The following is a 20398-nucleotide window of genomic DNA, read 5'->3' on the forward strand; positions in this document are numbered from 1 at the left end:
CTGGGATGACGGGACTGACATATGAGGAGAGATTGAATCAGTTAGGATTATATTCGCTGGAGTTCTGAAGAATGAGGGGGGATCTCATTAGAAACCTATAAAATTCTAACAGGACTAGACAGGGTAGATGCAGGAAAGATGTTCCTGATGGTGGGGGAGTCCAGAACCAGGGGTCACAGTCTGAGGATATGGGGTAGACCATTTAGGACTGAGATGAGGAGAAATTTCTTCACCCAGAGAGTGGTGAGCCTGTGGACACTACCACAGAAAGTAGTTGAGGCCAAAACATTGTATGTTTTCAAGGAGTTAGATAAAGCTCTTGGGGAGAAAGGGATCAAAGGATATGGGGAGAAAGCGGGAGCAGGCTATCGAGTTGGATGATCAGCCATGATCATAATGAATGGCGGAGCAGGCTCGAAGGGCCGAATGGCCTACGCCTGCTCCTAGTTTCTATGTTTCTATGTTTTTCATTGTGAATGAGATTGAAGAGGAAAAGCAGGCCTCAGTGTTTCTTACAGTCATCGGAATGAAAGATTTCACTTTACTGTGAAATCTCAATGCTCCTGAGAAGCCAGCAGATAAAACCTTATGGACGTTTTGAAAAAGCACTTCAATCCCAGACCAGCAAGTGTTACCAAGAGATTCAAGTCTCACCAAAGAGAACAGCGTGAGAGTGAGTCAGTTTAAAAAGACACGTTACTCGGAAACAAAATACAAAAGTAAAGTGACTCCAGACGAGACAGAAAGTGAAACTAACAGTGAGAATGCAGAAGAGCAATTGTGTGGCAGTCTGATCCGAAACTAGGTGAAGGACTAAAAGTTGGCATTGCCTTAAATGGTAAAATTGTTGAAATGGAGGTTGACACTGGAGCATCTGTTTCTGTTGCTTCAGAGAAGACATGGGAGAACATTTTCACCCATTGGAGAAAACCCTCCTCCAGCTTAGCACCTACACTGGTGAGGCCTGTGAATGTACTTGGAAAGATGCCTGTTCAAGCTAAATATGGAGATCAAATAGCAAGGTTGCCACTTATCATTGTGAAAGGGGATCGTCCATCGCTTATGGGCAGGAACTGGCTAAAAGAAATTCGGCTGGACTGGAATAAAATAAATAAAGTGCATTGCAACTCCATGTTGCAGTCCTTGTTAGACAAGCATACTGATGTCTTCAAAGAAGGTCGTGGAGTTATTAAAGACATTGAAGTTAAACTTGCTGTGAAGGACGAAGCTTCTCTAAGGTTCTTCAAACCACATTCAGTTCCCTAATCAATGCGACAGAAAATCGAGCAGGAACTAGAACGACTTGAAAACTTTCCGATAAGTGAGAAAGTTGATTATGCAGAGTGGGCAGCTCCAATAGTCCTAGCAGTGAAGGATGACGGGTCTATCAGAATATGTGGTGACTATAAAATCACCATTAATCCTTTCCTGGAAGTGCATCAGTACCCACTCCTGAAAATTGAGGACCTGTTCGCTGCTCTGAATGGAGGTGAATTATTCACAAAGTTTGACCTGTCACAGGCATGTTTGCAAACGCAGCCAAGTGAAGATTCTAGGAAGTATACAACCATCAGCACACACAGAGGACTAGATCAATACAAACAACTACCATTTGGAATCACGTCATCACCAGCTTTATACCAGACAGCCAAGGACAAAATACTGCAGGGCCTCCCTGGTGTAATCTGCTTCCAAGACGACAGGCTCATCACTGGGAAAAACCTCCCAACTCATTTAGAGAACACGTCCAGGGTAGACTGGAAAAATACAGCATCCGCTGTAAGAAATCCAAGTGCTCATTCCTGAAGCCCTCAGTGGAGTACCTGGGACAAGTGATCAACGAAACTGGCCTCTCAACCTCACCCAGAAAGGTGGAGGCAGTGGTGAGTGCACCACCGCACAAAAATGTTAAGGAGCTTCATTCATATTTGGGACTTGTGAATTACTACAAGAAGTTCATTTCCAGTTTGGCTACCAAGGCAGCACCACTGGATAACCTGAAGAAGAATTGGTCACAAGCCTGTTAGGAAAGTTTCAAGGAACTCAAGCAAGAGCTCACTTCTGCTAAAATCCTGGCACATTTCAATGAAAAGTTACCTGTCAGCCTGGTTTGTGATGCATCTGGATATGGGGTTGGAGCTATCATCTTCCACACATTTCCTGATGATAGTGAAAAGCCCGTTGCATACGCCTCAAGCCACATTGTCCAAGGCAGAACAAAATTATGCCCAAATTGAGAAGGAAGTTCTTGGACTAATCTATGGATCTATGGAGTCTAAAAGTTTCACCAACATTTGTATGGGAGTAAATTCATGTTAATTACAAACAACAAGCCTTTGACCTTGTTGCTTAGACCAAAGTCACAAACCTCAACACTTGCCGCTACACGCCTACAAAGGTGAGCACTGATCTTATCTGCTCACTAGTACAAAGTTACATTTCGCTCCACTGAGAATCATGGAAATGCGGACGCACTTTCCAGACTTCTGTTCCATCACAGCTCCATGAGCCTAAGTGAAGTCACTGCTTTCAATGTGAACCAGGTGGACATGTTACCTGTTAAAGTGGATCAAATTCAACTTGAAATGCAGAGGGATACTGTGCTCTCCAAAGTTTACCTGGACACACAGAAGGGTTGGTGTACCTCAAGTAGTACCTACTGAGCTTAAACCTTATTACATGCGTAGATTTGAGCTGATTCTGCTAGATGGTTGTTTGTTATGGAGAATCCGAGTTGTTATTCCTCCAAAATTCCAAACACGACTGTTGGAAAGAACTTCACCTCAGTCACAGGGGAATCATCAAAATGAAAACATTAGCTCGTCTACATGTATGGTGGCCACACCTGGATAAAGACATCGAAGGCATGGTCAGTGATTGCCTTCCATGCCAAGAAATGAAGTCTTCTCCTGCACCTCCCCCATTACAACTGTGGGCTTGGCCTGACCACCCACGGCAGAGACTTCATGTACACTTTGCCGGACCACTTCCCGGACATAACATTCCTGATTGTGGTGGATGCCCACACAAAGTGGCCTCATGTTATTCCCATGAAGTCGACCACTTCAACAAAGACCATTGATGCTCTCCGGGATGTGTTTACTACTTTGGGATTGCCGGAGTGTCTGACAATGGCATACAGTTCACATCATGTGAATTTCAACCATTCCTGAAAAACAATGGGATCAAACAGATTCTTATCTCTCCTTACCACCCATCCTCAAATGGTGAAGCTGAATGCTTTGTCCAGACATTCAAAATGGCCATAGTGAAGGAGAGGACGCAAACAGATTGGAAGTTGAAGTTGAAGAACTTTTTGATGATGTAGCGTAACACTCCACATTCAACAACAGGCGCATCTCCTGCTGAGCTGATGTTTGGAAGATGACTCCATACCAGACTGGATTTGCTGTGTCCAGATTTAAAAGGAAAGATTGGTTCAAGGCAACTTGATCAGTAAAGGTCACATGACACAAGTAAACCAGCTTGAGAGTTTAATCTGGATCAGTCTGTTTGGATCTGAAATTACTGTGGGACACCAAAGTGGTTCCTGGGAAGAATCATCAAGCGTCGGGGACCACTGACCTATGATGCTGAATCTTCCAGATTCCACAGGAAGAGACACACTGACCACGTTAGAGAAGCCAAATCCAAGGAACCAAATTTCCACGGGTCTCCAGTCACAGTGGAAGATTTCTGGGAAACATCTGCACCAGCTGGTGAAACCCGAACTTGATTCCACTGACAAACCTGTAGCTGCAACTGTTGAACCTGAACAGAAACAAGTGGAACAGCAGAACCTTCCATTTCTAATCAAACAAACTGAGATGCCTAACCCAACACTCCTCTCTAGACCAAAGCGAATCTGCAAACCATCTGACCGATTTTTTCCTGGCTAAAGGGAGAGGAGATGTGATGTTTGTGTTTAATGTTTATGCTTTTTTGTAAAAGGACATTTCAGTTAAAAAGAATTGTTATATATAATGTGCCAGTAGGGTGTGCTAAGTCCCAGATGTATTGTCCTCTGGTGGAGAATAAGGAATAAAAGAATCTTCCGTTTCTCAAAACAAAAACAAAAACAAAAATACCTGGAAAAACTCAGCAGGTCTGGCAGCATCGGTGGAGAGGAGCACAGTTAACGTTTCGAGTCCTCTTCTGTTTTTCACACAGGAAGCTGGAGTTTAGAAGCAGATAGCTGTGTGTGTGGGTGTGAATTCTTAATTGATAAGAAGTGACAGAACACTTCAGTGAGAAAAGCCTTTTAGTGGTTTAATCAGTAAACACAGAGTTGGGTGAGGATTGAGACCGGTATCTCTGTAGCAATAAGGCAAGGACACTGACTGGGTGGGAAAGATCAGTCTACATAGGAACATAGGACTTAGGAGCAGGAGTAGGCCATTCTGCCCTTTCATTAAGATCATGGCTGATCTGGTTCTGTCTCAATTCCACTTTCCTGTCTGCTCACCCCCCCCACCCCATTACCCTTGACTCCCTTATCTATCAAAAATCTGTCTAACTCAGCCTTGAATAAATTCAGTGACCCAGCCTCCACTGCTCTCTAGGGAAGAGAATTCCACAGAGTAACAACCCTCTGAGAGAAAAGAATTCTCCTCATCTCAGTCTTAAAAAGGAGACCTCTTATTTTTAAACCAGGTTCTAGTCTCCCCACAGGCGGAATGGGGTATTGTGTAATGAGAAAGGAATAATTGGCAATCTAGTTGTGCGAGGCCCCTTGGGGATGAGCGACCATAATATGATAGAATTCTTCATCAAGATGCAGAGTGACGTAGTTGATTCTGAGGCTTGGGTCCTGAATCTTAATAAAGGAAACTACGATGGTATGAGGGGCGAGTTGGCTATGATGGATTGGGAAACGTTACTTAAAGGGATGACAGTGGATAGGCAATGGCAAACATTCAAAGAGCGCATGGGTGAACTGCAACAATTGTTTATTCCTGTCTGGCACAAAAGTAAAACAGGAAAGGTGGCCAAACCATGGCTTACAAGGGAAATTAGAGATAGTATTAGATCCAAGGAAAAGGCATACAAATTGGCCAGAAAAAACAACAGACCTGAGGATTGGGAGCAGTTTAAAATTCAGCAAAGGAGGACCAAGGGATTGATTAAGAAGGGGAAAATAGAGTACAAGAGTAAGCTTGCGGGGAACTTAAAAACTGACTGTAAAAGCTTCTATAGGTATATGAAGAGAAAAAGATTGGTGAAGACAAATGTAGGTCCCTTACAGTCAGAAACGGGAATTTATAATGGGGAACAAAGAAATGGCTGACCAACTAAATACATATTTTGGTTCTGTCTTCACAAAGGAGGACACTAATAACATACCAGAAATGTTGGGGAACACAGGGTCTAGTGAGAGGGAGGAACTGAAAGAAATCAGCATTAGTAGGGAAATGGTATTGGGGAAATTGATGGGATTGAAGGCCGATAAATCCCTGGGGCCTGATAATCTACATCCCAAAGTACTTAACGAAGTGGCCCTAAAAATAGTGGATGTATTGATGGTCATCTTCCGAGATTCTATAGACTCTGGAACAGTTCCTACAGATTGGAGGGTAGCTAATGTAACCCCACTATTTAAAAAGGGAGGCAGAGAGAAAACAGGGAATTATAGACCAGTCAGCCTGACATCGGTAGTGGGAAAATTCTAGAGTCCATTATAAAAGATTTAATAGCTGAGCACTGGGAAAACAGTGGCAGAATCGGACAGAGTCAGCATGGATTTACGAAAGGGAAACCATGCTTGACAAATCTACTGGAATTTTTCAAGGATGTAACTAGTAGAGTTGATGAGGGGGAGCCAGTGGATGTGGTTCATTTGGACTTTCAGAAGGCTTTCGACAAAGTCCCACATAAGAGATTGGCATGTAAAATTAAAGCGCATGGGATGGGGCTAGTGTATTGAGATGGATAGAAAACTGGTTGGCAGACAGGAAACAAAGAGTAGGAATAAACGGGTCTTTTTCCGAATGGCAGGCAGTGACTAGTGGTGTACCGCAGGGGTCGGTGCTGGAACCCCAGTTATTCAACAATATATATTAATGATTTAGATGAGGGAACTAAATGTAATATCTCCAAATTTGCAGATGACACAAAGCTGGGTGGGAGGGTGAGCTGTGAGGACAGTGCAGAGATGCTTCAGTGTGATTTGGACAAGCTGAGTGAGTGGGCAAATGCATGGCAGATGCAGTATAATGTGGATAAATGTGAGGTTATCCACTTTGATAGCAAAAACAGGAAGGCAGATTATTATATGAATGGCTATAAATTGAGAGAGGGTAATGTGCAATGAGACCTGGGTGTCCTCGCACACCAGTCGCTGAAGGTAAGCATGCAGGTGCAGCAGGCGGTAAAGAAGGCAAATGGCCTTCATAGCCAGAGAATTCGAGTACAGGAACAAGGATATCTTGCTGCAATTATACAGGGCCTTGGTGAGACCACACCTGGAATATTGTGTGCAGTTTTGGTCTCCTTATCTGAGGAAGGATGTACTTGCTATAGAGGGAGTGCAGCGAAGGTTTACCAGACTGATTCCTGGGATGGCGGGACTGATATATGAGGAGAGATTGAGTCGATTAGGATTATATTTGCTGGAGCTCAGAAGAATGAGGGGGGATCTCATAGAAACCTATAAAATTCTAACAGGACTAGACAGGGTAGATGCAGGAAGGATGTTCCCGGTGGTGAGGGAGTCCAGAACCAAGGGTCATAGTCTGAGGATATGGGGTAGACCATTTAGAACTGAGATGAGGAGAAATTTTTTCACCCAGAGAGTGGTGAGCCTGTGGAATTCGCTACCACGGAAAGCAGTTGAGGCCAAAACATTGTATGTTTTCAAGAAGGAGTTAGATATAGCTCTTGGGGTGAAAGGGATCAAAGGGTATGGGGAGAAAGCGGGAGCAGGCTATTGAGTTGGATGGTCAGCCATGATCATAATGAATGGCAGAGCAGACTCGAAGGGCCGAATGGCCTACTCCTGCTCCTAGTTTCTATGTTTCTATGGAAACATCTTCCTGGTATCCACCCTATTAATTCCCCTCAGGATCTTACATGGTTCAATAAGATCACCTCTCATTCTTCTAAACTCCAATGGGTATTGTCAGGAAATAGAGGTAGTTTAAGTAAGCTATATGGGTATTTGGGTTAAGAATAAGGCATATCTTTGAGTTTAAGTTTAATTTATATTTTTTTCTATTTGTGGGTTAAAAAGTGAAACCTGGGATCTACTTTCCTTTTTGAGTGGAGACAACAGGTCTAAAGCTCTGTTTGTACACCTGCTTATCTAATTAGATTTTTATGACTGTTGAAGAGAAGTTAAAGCAAACACAAGAGTGGAAAAAAACTGTGCTGTAGCCTAGCAACAGGGGTCCAGAGAGGCACACCCACCCACACACACACACACACACACACAGACAGAGAGAAAAAGCAGCAGTTTGAGTTCAGTTGGAAGATAGTGCCAGGACAGGCAGGACATGAAAAGGTTCAGATAGTAAGTCCCAAGCTAAGGAAGAAAGGTCCCAAGGCCAAGGAGTGGGAAGGAGGCAGGAGAAAGTCCCAAGAAGACACTCTAGACAAATGAAGGACAGAAACCTGGAAAATGTCCTATTAAGTGAGGTTAAGAGTGTTGAACAGAGGAAGGCACCAAGCTTCAAGCTTAAAGGAGGAAAAGCTGCAGGAAGTAGATTTAAAGCAAGAGGTCAGAAGGTCCAAAGAGACAGCTGAAAATCTGTAACTCTTTGCTATGGGCATGTGAAGCAGTGGTGTACTGTTGATGGCTGAGTCGGTGAGAGAGAGTGTGTGGAAGAAAGCTTGAATGCACATGGTGACCCAGGGAGAGGAACATCGGAAGGAGAGTTCGAAACGCTGGAGGTGAATCCTTGCAGAAGATGTCTGAGAGAAAGTGTCGGTTTGGGAGAAGATTCGAGAGTGGAGTTTGTGAAAGATGGAGTTCAGTGAGACCGGTTGGCTCACAGTGTGACAAGCATCTGGGGAAGTTGAGGAGAGATCCACAGCATCTGATTAAGGTGGCATCTGTCACTTGGTTTCAGAGTGTGGTGTGTCTGACCACAGGTCGCCTACTGGTTTACATGGACTGTGTACTTACTGTGAACATTAGAGTATAAGATAGTTTTTGTAGCTTGTGCTATCCTTACAAATCTGTATATACCTGTAAAGGTATAGTTGTGGGTGAAGGAGTATTGTAATATACTTCATCTTTTCTTGTTAAATAAACGTTTTATACTTTTGTTAAAAGTTCATCAGCTGACTCCTGTGACTCTGTTCAGTAGCTACTTTCCACATATCTAAACAAAAAATAAAAGCTAGGACCTATCAAGCTGGGGTCCACTGTGGGATTTGGCTTGTCCAGCAGTAACATCAGCTGGGGTCATAACAATAAAGGCACAACCTGTTCAACCTTTCTCCATAAGACAAGCCCCTCATCCCAGCAATGAGTCTATTGAACCTTCTCTGAGCTGCTTCTAATGCAATTATATCATTTTTCAAATAAGGAAACAATTCTGTACTCAGTATTCCAGATGTGGTCTCCCCAAGGCCCTGTACAGTTGCAGTAAAACTTCCCTACTTTTGTATTCCATTCCTCTTGAAATAAATGCCAACATTCCATTTGCCTTCCTGATTACTTGCTGTACCTGCATACTAACCTTTTGTGATTCATGTACCAGGACACCCAGATCCCTCAAAGAACTCAAGGGCCTACTGCTGTTCCTAAGTGCTATGTTTCTATGCATCACTGCACTGTAAGAGGTTCAGTACTGGGGGAGCACTGCACTGTCAGAGAGGCAGCACTGAGATAGTGCTGCACTGTCAGATAGTCAGTGCTGAGGGAGAGCTGCACTGTCAGAGGGTCAGGACCGAGGGAGTACTGCACTGTCAGAGGGTCAGTACTGAGGGAGAGCTACACTGCCAGAAGGTCAGTGCTGAGGGAGAGCTGCACGATTGGAGGGTCGGTACTGAGGGAGTGCTGCATTGTCAGAGGGTCAGTATTGAGGGAGTGCTGCACTGTCAGAGGGCCAGTACTTTTTTAAAAATTCATTCATGGGATGTGGCTAGGCCAGCATTTATTGACCATCTCTAATTGCCCTTGAGAAGGTGGGGGTGAGCTGCCTCCTTAAACCACTGCAGTCCATATGGTGTAGATACACCCACAGTGCTGTTAGGGAGGGAGTTGCAGGATTTTGACCCAACGACAGTGAAGGAACAGTGATATATTTCCAAGTCAGGATGGTGAGTGGCTTGGAGGGGAACTTCCAGGTGGTGGTGTTCCCATTGTCCTTCTAGATAGTAGTGGTCGTGGGTTTGGAAGGCGCTGTTTAAGGAGCCTGGTGAGTTCCTGCAGTGTATCTTGTAGATGGTACACACTGCTGCCACTGTGCATCAGTGGTGGAGGGAGTGAATGTTTGTGGATGGGGTGCCAATCAAGTGGGCTGCTTTGTCCTGGATGGTGCCAAGCTTATTGAGTGTTGTTGGAGCTTCACTCATCCAGGCAAGTGGGGAGTATTCCATCACACTCCTAACTTGTGCCTTGTAAATGGTGGACAGGCTTTTGGGAGTCAGGTGGTGAGTAACTTGCCATAGGATTCCTAGCCTCTAACCTGTTCTTGTAGCCACAGTATTTATTTGGTTAATTTAGTTCAGTTTCTGGTCAATGGTAACCCCCAAGATGTTGATAATGGGGGATTCAGTGATGGTAATGCCATTGAACATCAAGGGCTGATGGTTAGATTCTCTCTCGTTGGAGATGGTCTTTGCCTGGCACGAATGTTACTTGCTACTTGTTAGCCCAAGCCTGGATATTGTCCAGGTCTTGCTGCATTTGCACATGGACTGCTTCAGTATCTGAGGAGTCATGGATGGTTAAAGTATCAGAGAACATCCACAAGGATCTCCACAAGGACTGTGCGGTGGTCACTCCTACCGATACCGTCATGGACAGATGCATCTGCGGCAGGTATGTTGGTGAAGATGAGGTCAAGTATGTTTTTCCCTCATTGGTTCTTTCACCACCTGCCGCAGACCCAGTCTAGCAGCGATGTCCTTTAGGCCTCGGCCAGCTCAGTCAGTAGTGGTGCTACCGAGCCACTCTTGGTGATGGACATTGAAGTTCCCCCGCCCAGAGTACATTCTGCTGCCCTTGCCACCCTCAGTGCTCCCTCCAAGTGGTGTTCAACGTGGAGGAGCACTGATTCATCAGCTGAGGAAGGGCGGTACATGGTAATCAGCAGGAGGTTTCCTCGTACGTTTTTGACCTGGTGCCATGAGACTTTATGGGGTCCAGAGCTGATCTTTAAGACTCCCAAGGCAACTCCCTCCCACCTGTATACCACTGTGCCGCCACCTCTGCTGGGTCTGTCCTGCCGGTGGGACAGGACATACCCAAGGATGGTGATGGTGGTGTCGGGGACATTATCTGTAAGGTATGATTCCGTAAATATGACTATTTCAGGCTTGACTAGTCTATGAGGCAGCTCTCCCAATTTCAGCACAAACCCCCAGATGTTAGTAAGAAGGATTTTGCAGGGTTGGCCGGGTCGATAGGGCTGACTTTGCTGTTTCCAGTGCGCAAGTCAATGTTTGGCTTCCCTTTTCATCCCTTTGAGACTTTTTAGCCGTTTGATACAACTGAGTGGCTTGCTAGGCCATTTCAGGGGCATTTAATTAAGTATCACCCACGTTGCTGTGGGTCTGGAATCACATGTAGGCCAGACCGGTAAGGACAGCAGATTTCCTTCCCTAAAGGGGATTAGTGAACCAGATGAGTCTTTACAACAATCGGCAGTGGTTTCATGGTCATCATTAGACTTTTAATTGAATTCAAATTCCACTATCTGCCATAGCGGCATTTGAACCTGGGTCCCCAGAACATTATCCTGAGTCTTTGGATTACTAGTCCAGTGACAATAAAACTATGCTACTGCCTCCCACTAAAGGGAGTACTGCACTGTCAGAGTGTCAGTACTGAGGGAGCGCTGCACTGTGAGAAGGCCAATACCGAGAGAGTGCTGCTCTATTAAAAAGGCAGTGCCAAGGGAGCACTGAATTGTTGGAGGGTCAGTACTAGGGAAGCACTGAAGTATCAGAGCGCCAGTACTGAAGGAGCACTGCACTGTGGGGGCGTTACACTGTCAAGGCTCAATACTGAGGGAGTGCTGCACTGTTGGACGGTCAGTATTGAGAGAGCACCTCACTGCCAGAGGGTCAGAAGACCAATACGGAGAGTGTGCTGCACTGTCGTAAGGGCAGTACTGAGGAAGCACTGCATTGTCAAGGGTCAGCACTGAAGGAGCGCTGCACTGTCAGAAGTGCCGTCTTTTGGGTGACATATCAAACCGAGCCCATATCTGGCCTCTCAGGTGGATGTAAAAGTCTCCGTGACAATTTAGAAGGGCAGGGGAGTTCATCCTGGTGTTAAGAGTCATATCTCTTTAAACTGGATTTTACTTTTATTTTGTTTTGGACATTTGGATTAATTTGGAGGCTGCCCTAGAGTTTTTCTTTTAAAAAGGGTCATAAGTTCACCTTGGTACTGTCAACAGGCAGGCCTCATCCCAAGCAATCACCTGAGCTGTATGGTACTCGAGAAGGAATTGTTTGTTTGTTTTGAACAGCGAAACACTTTAATTAATGAAGTTGGAAGACAAAAAGGCAATCACATGGCAGAGGCAAACCTTAAGTTTGAACCTGTGGTTTTGCTTTCAGTCTTGTTGGGGAAAGGCTGAGAAATGAAGGCCACCCGGACTAGCTCTCTCCCCCTCTGCTTTGTGAAACCGTGTGGCTCTCAACCTGTAGCCAGATACTCCTCCTCCAGTTGTAACACTGGTAAACTGTCCAATATTTCTCCCTCAACCAACGTCACAACAAGGTTATCTGGTCAATTAACTCATTGTTGCCTGTGGGGACTTAAGCTGCACAAATTGGCTATCACATTTCCTGCATTACAGCCAATTGAATACTTTTCACACGTTTTAATGTACTTTGAGGTGTCCTGGTGCTTATATAGATGCAGGTTCCATCTTAGCCCAGGGAAAGTTGGGGGGGGGTGGAAATAGTGGAAACAAGCCGTGTAAAAATTCCCATTATTTAAATAAAAGCTAGGGGTTGGTCCAGTACCTGACTAATACTTATCCCTCAACCAACATCTAAAACAGTATGTGGTAATTTATTTCATTTCATTGCAACTTGTGGGACCTTGCTGTGCTAACCCTAATTGGCAGTCATGTTTCCTATATTAAATAGATAGCTCAACAGTACTTGCTCATAAAATGCTTCAGTACGTCGAGATTATGTAGGACACTCCAACCTCATTCTGGTAAGTGTGGGCTGAACCTGATACTCTGTCAAATACCGCGCCTGAGGTTCACTGCCCAAAACAGACTTAAGTATAGGCTCATGTTTAGTTATTTCAGATATAAACAGCATCTAAATAGAGCCAACATTCCTACCTCTGCAGTTGAACTATGAGAATTTTTTTTTAGAACAAGAGCACACAGAATCCAGACAGCGAGACTGAAAGCCATCAGCCATCTTACAGGGCAGGTGGTCATTCAGTCCATCATGCCTGTGCTGGTTCTTTAGACAAAACCTATCCATTTAGTTCCACTCCCCTGCTCATTTCCCATAGCATTGCAAATTTTTCTTATTCAAAAAATTCATTCATAGGGTGGCCAGCATTTATTGCCCATCCCCAATTGCGCTTGCGAAGGTGGTGGTGAGCTGCCTTCATGAACCACTGCAGTCCAAGTGGTATAGGAATACACAGTGCTGTTAGGGAATGGGTTCCCGGATTTTGACCCAGTGACAGTGAAAGAACTATTTATCAAATTCCCTTTTGAACCTTATTAAATCAGCTTCCTCCATCCTTTCAGGCAGCACATTCAAAATCATAACTGTTTAACAAGTATCTCTGGTTCTTTTGTCACTTTAAATCCATGTCCTCTCCTCACTAACCCTCCTGCCACTGGCAACAGTTTCTCCTTATTTACTCTATCCAAACCCTTCATGATTTTGAACAGCTCTATTAAATCCCCTCTCAATCATCTCTGCTCCAAGGAGAATATCCCTCACTTCTTTAATCTCTCCTCATAACTGAAGGCCCTGGTGCCATTCTAGTCAATCTCCTCTGCACTTTCTAAAGCCTGGACATCCTTCCCAAATTGACCACAATACTCCCAACTGGGGCATAACCAGTGTTGTATCAAAAGATTTAGAATTATTTCCTGGCTTGACTACCCTCTACTTGTATTAATAAAATCAAGAATTCTGTATGTTTTCTTTTAAAATCAAGAGATTTAAATCTTTTTTTAAAAAAAGCCACCATTCCATTTTGGCAAGCAAAGCAGGTTTTATTTGTTGTGAAAAGATATTAAGACCAGAGTAAAACATGGAAAGTTAACACCAACACAGGATATATTTTTAAAAAGTTGTATGTATGCAGGAAGTGACACAGCCCTTAAATAATCAGTGCAATAAAGAAACTCTGAATCAATCTTCCATCCTTTTTAATGAGAGTTAGTGCATCGTAGTTACTTACTGTCCATCAAAGATGGCAAGATTCAGAGAGACAGACAGTCAGACTATGATTTGAACTCACTCACCATGGGATTAGAGAACAGGAGGCTATTCGGCCCATCAAGCCTGTGCAGCTCAAAAAAAAGCTATCAATTGGTCCTACTACCCTACAAATGTTTCCTTAGAGATCCAATTTCCTTTTGAAAATTGTATCTGCTTCCACCACTCTTTCAGGCAATAAATTCCAGATAAAACAAACTCCCAGCTTTTTATGCCAATTATATATCTGTTTTGTGGTTACCAACCATCCTGTCAGCAGAAAGCTTCTCTACTTTTGCTAGCAAACCTCTTAATTTTAAACTTACATGAAGGTCTTTAATTGTACATCTAAAGCCCACTGGTTGTGATGCTGCTGACTGTGCTGGAACCAATGTACCTACTCAGTGAAGACAACTGTAGAGCTGATGATTCGATCTATTGGTCAGTTGTTTTAATACTGGCCACGTGACCCTTTTGTCACTCAAAATGGTCAAACAGGTGGTCACTGGGTTTTCCAAGGCAGGTAGGGTTGCAGTCTGTGTAGGCTTGCATGAAGCAATATGCTTCAGTAACAGGGGCTCGGTGTGAGCAACTCAACCTGGAAAGCAGGAGTTTTTAGTTCTCATTTTTAAAAAGTCTCAAAAGACCCAAATCTGCCTGTAGCTTGTTCCCATTGCAAGTGTTGATACTGAAATAAATTAATACTTGCAAGAGACAGCAACTAATTCTGGGAATGAACCTCCAAGAAACCCCCTTTTCCTTGCAAGTATAAAGCCTGTATTCTAGCATCTTACTAGAACCAGCTGAGATTGCAACACTGGTGTGCTGGAGATCAATAGATGATCTGGGCCTTATGCTATGGGGGAAGGAACCATATGCCCTGAAAGGACTGATCGATCAGCAACAACTAGAACAGATTGCAAGGAGCAGCTGGGATGCTGGACTCACTTAAGAATCAGGTACCAGCGATGGTTCATTTTCAGGGGAGGATTTAATCAAACTGAGCCAAACAGCCTCCTTCACTCTTGTAAACCCCAAATAGCAGGTCAGCCTGGAGTGAGGCTTGGGCCCACAACCTTCTGACTCAGCAACAAGAGAGGTTACCAACTAAATCAAGGCCAACCCCTTTGGGTGGCAATTAAAGAAAAGGCGATTCTGCAAACTACATGAAGCAGTTGAGAGCTTATATTTGTATTCTTGCATTCACTCTTCCAGAGTGAGGCACCAGAGCTCTGTTAAAATTTAAAAATCAATGTCAGATAATCTGCTAATCAGGTCAAAGTTCTTTGAAGGTTCAAACACCACGTTAAGATGGTGCAATAATGCAACAAGTGTCCAGGGTTACCCAAAAGAGTAATGGAGCAGAACCCTTTCTTGAAACTGTGGCCCCCTCCGGTTCACTGCCCACTTCAGGATGTGTGCTGAGTGTAGGGTGCTTGGGAGCACAGGTAACAGGTTTTCCTCGCCTCATGTCTGGGTCTGTTGTACACACATTGATAAGAAATTGACTGCTCAGACTAGTGAGCAACTCCATTATTGTTGCGTCATGTAACTACCAGGATGGTAGGTGGTGAACTAGATGGACTGCAGTGTTATTTTATCTAGCAATTCCTATGGACTAGCTCTGACAGAATGAACCCTAGTATACACAAAAATAAAAAAAATTACAAGCATCGCAACCCAATATACTTTTGGTTTACAAACGTCGGCTCACATTAGGGAGAACTGTGCACTGCACGAGAATCAAACACATTGCTTTACACAAACACCAGTCATTCATGAAGATTAATCAAACCCATGTGCAGCATCTAGTCCTCATTTCCTTTGCCCCAATGGAAAGATGCCATAATGGACATGCTTAATGATGCTGGTGATTAATTTTTAAAATATATTAAACAAGCCCAACTCTGACACTTCATGTCAAGGTGCTGCCTCTACTTTCCATGGTGCTATTCTATTAACAGAGCACCCAGGATCCTGACAGTCTTGTAGAAATGAGTCCTGTGAAACAGGCATACAAAAAGAAAAGTGCAAATTTTCCAAATCAGCTACAAGCAGCTGAAGATGGTTTCCGTTGTGTGTATCTGGGATGCGGGCTTCCCAGTTTCTTAATCTCAGCAAAACCTCAGGCAGGTGAAGTAACAGAGGAAAAGGGGAGAGCAAAGAGTAGAGCACCATCAAGTCAAATGGTAAGCTCATTATTTACTGACTGGTAAATGACACCAGTCAGCCAGGCACATTTTCTGACTGTATTCAGATTCTGAGTTTAATAAACTCAGTTTGCAGAGGGAGCACTTGCAAATAACCTATGTATTCACTTTGCTATGTAATGCACATTACAGGTATACCTAGATACACTATGGGAAATGCAATCTGACTCCTACCCAGATGGCTATCACCTGCTCAGCCCACCAACCAGTGGCCAATTGCAAATCTTTGGAATTCTTTATTGCAGAGGATTGTGGATGTTTTATTGTTGACTATATTCAAGGCTGAGATAGACAAATTTTTGATCTGAGAACCAAGGAATATGGGAGGAGGTGGGAAATTGGAGTTAAGGCAGATGATTAGCCATGATTGTATCGAATGGCAGAGCAGGCTTGAGAGGCCATATGATCTACTCCTATTTGCACTCGGTGTTCTTTTATTGCCCAATACTTCAGTTTGTTACAAAGGCCACTCAAGTATGGCATACAATTTCAGGTAGGAAGGGTGGGCAGTGTACTAAGAACAAACAAGCTTCTATTTAAATCTAGACTAACTAAAAATTGTATCTCCCAATGCTGAAAAGGGGAACTAAGTGAAACTGAGCCTCTCCTACTCATGCTGCCTCCACCCAGAACAATAATGTTTCAAATTTGAACATATCAGTAGCATGTTTCCTGTTATCGTTCTATCCTGAAACTCCACCCTCACTGTATTTGAATAGTACAGTCAGATGACTGTTACAACTAGCTCACATTAAACCCAGTCAAACAGACTGCAAACTGGATTATGTTACAGTACAGCCAAGACATCACACCGGGCACAAGAGGGGCCGGGAAAGCTAAGGATCTGGAATTAATACATCCTTAAGGGGTGACAACAGATAATGGTCAAACAGCATGGGTACAGCAAGATCCAGATTTCAGGGCAACAGCCTAAAATGAAAAATGGGGATTTACTATGCAAGTGCTCTGAGCCAATTCGGAAACTGTTAGCCTGGTGACACCAGTGAAAACACTCCCACAGCTCGTATGGCAGGCTGAGCTTCAATACAGGTTGCGAGACCCGGCCCCCAGCTGCAACTCAGATTCTTCTTCCAAACCAAAGATTTTCCTTAATTGTTGCAAAAATAAAAAATATATTGGTAATATACTCAAAAAGGATTTAAGCGTTTACAAACAATATTTATTTTTTTGAAAAACCAAAAAAAAAACTTGAAAAAAGGGCTTCACAGAATAAGAGTAGAGGGCTCTGTCATGTTACAAACTCCAATCTGGAAACGGAACAGAGGCACAGCAAAAATCAAATAGTCACCTAGCCTGCTGAATAAGGAAAGCCATCAGAAAAGACTTAGTCTCCCTTCAAAGTGGGGCAAGGGAGGGTTAAAAAGCTTCACATGGGAGCAGAGAGCACAACCACTTCAAAAGCAAAACAAGGTGAAGATTAGTCAGCTGTCCTTGGGGTGTGAAACCTGATCTAGTCTGTTGCAATCAGACACCTATATACACCAGCTAAAAACCAGCAGCACAGATTGCCAAGTGCTCAGGGAGGGGGTGCTTGTGGGAATCACCAGGAAGTCGATGGTGTGCTGATTTTCAGAATTCGGTCGTGTCCAAAAAAGTCAGATCTGTGACAACAGCTGAGTGCAAAGCTGACCCTGATCCATGGAATACGTTGGTGTGTTCATCCTTTCTGCTTGCAGAAGACAAGAGCTTGTTCACTCGGCTTCTTAAACATGCTGCATAATGTATATAACAAGAGATAATGTCAGCAATGGAGTCAAAAGAACAGGTAATCCACTCTGGTAATCCTGGGTCAAGGGACTGGAGGCAGGCATTTTCAAACCAAAGACCTCCTGACAGTTCCTGGTGCAATCCTCTCAGAACTAGGAATCTGCTAACAGGTCTGCACCAAAGTCAAAAAAAGTTTTAATGCCTGAGATTAAAAAATGAGGAAAGTGTTGGTTTTTCAGCTTCACACAACTGCAGTCAATTTGGAAGTTATAGGAAGCAGAGATGAAGAGTGGATGATGTGCTCACTGTTTAGACACACACTGCCTGGTACCTGAGGAAAGAAAAAAGTGCACATTAATCAACATTATCCTTAAAAAAAAATTCCCGAATATGTTCCTTAACAATTATCTCTATTTTGAAGGTGCTTGCTCCTTCCTGCAAAAGAGCGATACAAAAGGCTGTGCCTTTCAGTAACTTATCCAAAAGCCATTCTTTAAGAGCCCAGATGGCAAACACAAGCAGAACTTGAGGTGAAGGCCCTGTCCAGTCCTCATTGAACATTCAGACGTTTGAATTTGAGGATCATGAGGTAGTGATCTGAAGCACAGAACCTACCCCAACTGGAGGTTTCGCCCAAGCACCAGCACACTCCAACTGTGGAGCTACTGCTACCACCTTTAGCAAGGTCAACTAATGCAGCACAGACCAGCAAAGAGGGTCGTAGACCTAATGACGGATTATACTGTACATGAAACTGGCCACCTAACCATATGCTAGAAACTGAACTAAGATGCCTTAAGGAAAACAAACTTGGTTAATTTCTGAGCTGGCTGAAGGGAGATTTCATGGAGGTCAGAATCAGAACAGCACAGTAGATGGCTCTGTAGAGCAATTCAGCCAATCCCATTCTCATATCCCATAGCCATCAAGCTTGTTTCCCTCAAACGTTTATCCAATTCATTTCACCACCCCCAAAGTCATCATTATGTTAAAAGAAGTTCTTCCTCATATTTCCCCTGCATCTTGTCCAAAGTCCTTGTACCATAAGCTAAATCAGAACAGGTTTGTGTCTAAACTTGTTCATCTCAAATCTCCCCTCAACCTCCTTTGCCTCACAAAACCACCTCACATCTCCAACCTAATCTTTTAGTTAAATTTCCACATCCCTCTAACCATTCTGGTAAATCACTTCTGCGTCTCTTAAGGTGATCTTCATCCTTCCTGAAGTGTACTGACTCCAAGTGTGGCCCAATCAGAGCTTTAAAGAAGTTCAACATAACTTTTTATATAGTGCCTTTAACATAAAACACTCCAAAAAGGAAAATAAAACAAAATACCAGCCATGAATTTGGAAGCTTATCTCAGGATTAAATGTGACACCAAGGTTGCAAGCAGACTGGCTTAATCTCAGACTGTTGCCAGGGAGAGAAACAAAAACTAGGAGTAGGCCATTCAGCCCTTCGAGCCTGCTCCGCCATTCAATATGTTCATGGTTGATCCTCTATCTCAATGCCATATTCCCACTTTCTGCCCATACTCCGATGCCCCCAATATCCAAAAAATAATCAATTTCTTTCTTGGACATACTGTGACCCAGCCTCCACAGCCTCGTGTGGTAGAGAATTCCCACAGATTGAACACCTTTTAAGTGAAGAAATTTCTCATCAGTCCTGAATGGCCTACCCTGTATCCTGAGGCTGTGGACCCCTGGATCCAGGCTCCCCAACCAGGGGAAACATCCCCCCTGCATCTATTCTGTCTAACCTGGTTAGAATTTTATACAATTTAATCAGACTCCCCCCTCATTCTTCTAAACTCTAATGAATATAGGCCCAGTCAAATCAATCTCCTCATAAGACAGGCCTGCCATCCTCGGTATCAACCTAGAGGGATGGAGTCAGTAGTTATAGGGAACAGAGCTTGAAGCAGGGACTAAAATCAAAAGCTTCAGTCTTCCCAATATTTAATTGGTGGATATTTCTGCTCAACCAGTACTGGATGTAGGATAAGCCATCTGACAATTTAGCAACAGTGGAGGAATCGAGAGGTGGTGAGGTAGAGCAGGGTGTCAGTGTACACATGAAAATCAATGCTGCGCCATGGGATGATGGTACCAAGGAGCAGCTTTTAAATGAGAAACTGGAGGGAGCCAAGGGTGATCCTTGGGGACACCAGGGTAATGGTGCAGGAGCAGGGACAGAGGCCATTACAAGTGATTCTCTGGTGGTGATCAGATAGATAATAATGGAACCAGGTGAGAGCAGTCCCACCCAGCTGGATGACAGTGGAGAGGTGTTAGAAGAGGATGATGCGGCTGCAGACAAGTCAAGGAGGAAGACAAGGGAATGTTTAAATTTGTCAGAGGATTTAAAAAGGTGGCATGGGAGCAGAGAGCACAACCACTTCAAAAGCAAAACGAGGTGAAAATTAATTAGTTGCCCTTGGGGTGTGAAACCTAATCTAACATGCTGCAATCAGCCACCTATATACCAGTTAAAAACCAGCAGCACAGCTGAGGGCCAGGAGGGGAATTTAGGTGATCAGCAGTTTAGTGGGAATAGGGTCAAGGGAGGCAGCTGCAAATCTCATGGACAAGAGCAGCTTGGAGAGGGCATAAGTGGAGATGGAAAAGAAACTAAGGAAAGGTGCAAGTTCAGCACTAGGAAAGGAGTAGAGAAAAGCAAGGAAGTTTGGCTTCCCTGCTTTCATGTGCAATTACTCTGTTTATGGATCAAGATCCCATATGTTTTGCTAACCATCTTCTCTTCAAACAATCTATGCACATGAACTCCCAGGTGTCTCTGCCCCTGCACATCTTTGGAACTGTGCTGTTTAGTCTATATTGCCTCTCCCTATCCCTTCAGCTAAAATGCATC

At 43.8% G+C, this 20398-nt stretch overlaps 1 protein-coding gene and 1 long non-coding RNA gene across 4 annotated transcripts in view; both read right to left on the minus strand.

The window, feature by feature from the left end:
• Positions 1–13358: 13358 nt before the first annotated feature.
• LOC144675031 (uncharacterized) lies at positions 13359–17028 on the minus strand. Its single transcript, XR_013574732.1, has 2 exons — positions 14178–17028; positions 13359–14120 (listed from the first exon to the last, which is right to left on the minus strand). It is a non-coding gene; the product is annotated as an uncharacterized LOC144675031 (long non-coding RNA).
• Positions 17029–17078: 50 nt separating this feature from the next.
• The window catches only part of LOC144675006 (repressor of RNA polymerase III transcription MAF1 homolog), a 55713-nt gene continuing 52393 nt past the window's right edge, over positions 17079–20398 (minus strand). For all 3 annotated transcript variants that reach the window (XM_078536084.1, XM_078536081.1, XM_078536085.1), the window contains one exon: positions 17079–17853. In XM_078536084.1, coding sequence (XP_078392210.1) covers positions 17832–17853 — 22 coding nt within the window. In that variant the 3' untranslated portion in view covers positions 17079–17831. The remainder of the gene's footprint in view (positions 17854–20398) is intronic.

Source organism: Cetorhinus maximus, chromosome 3 (assembly GCF_964194155.1).
Source record: "Cetorhinus maximus chromosome 3, sCetMax3.hap1.1, whole genome shotgun sequence".
NCBI classification, from domain to species: domain Eukaryota; kingdom Metazoa; phylum Chordata; class Chondrichthyes; order Lamniformes; family Cetorhinidae; genus Cetorhinus; species Cetorhinus maximus.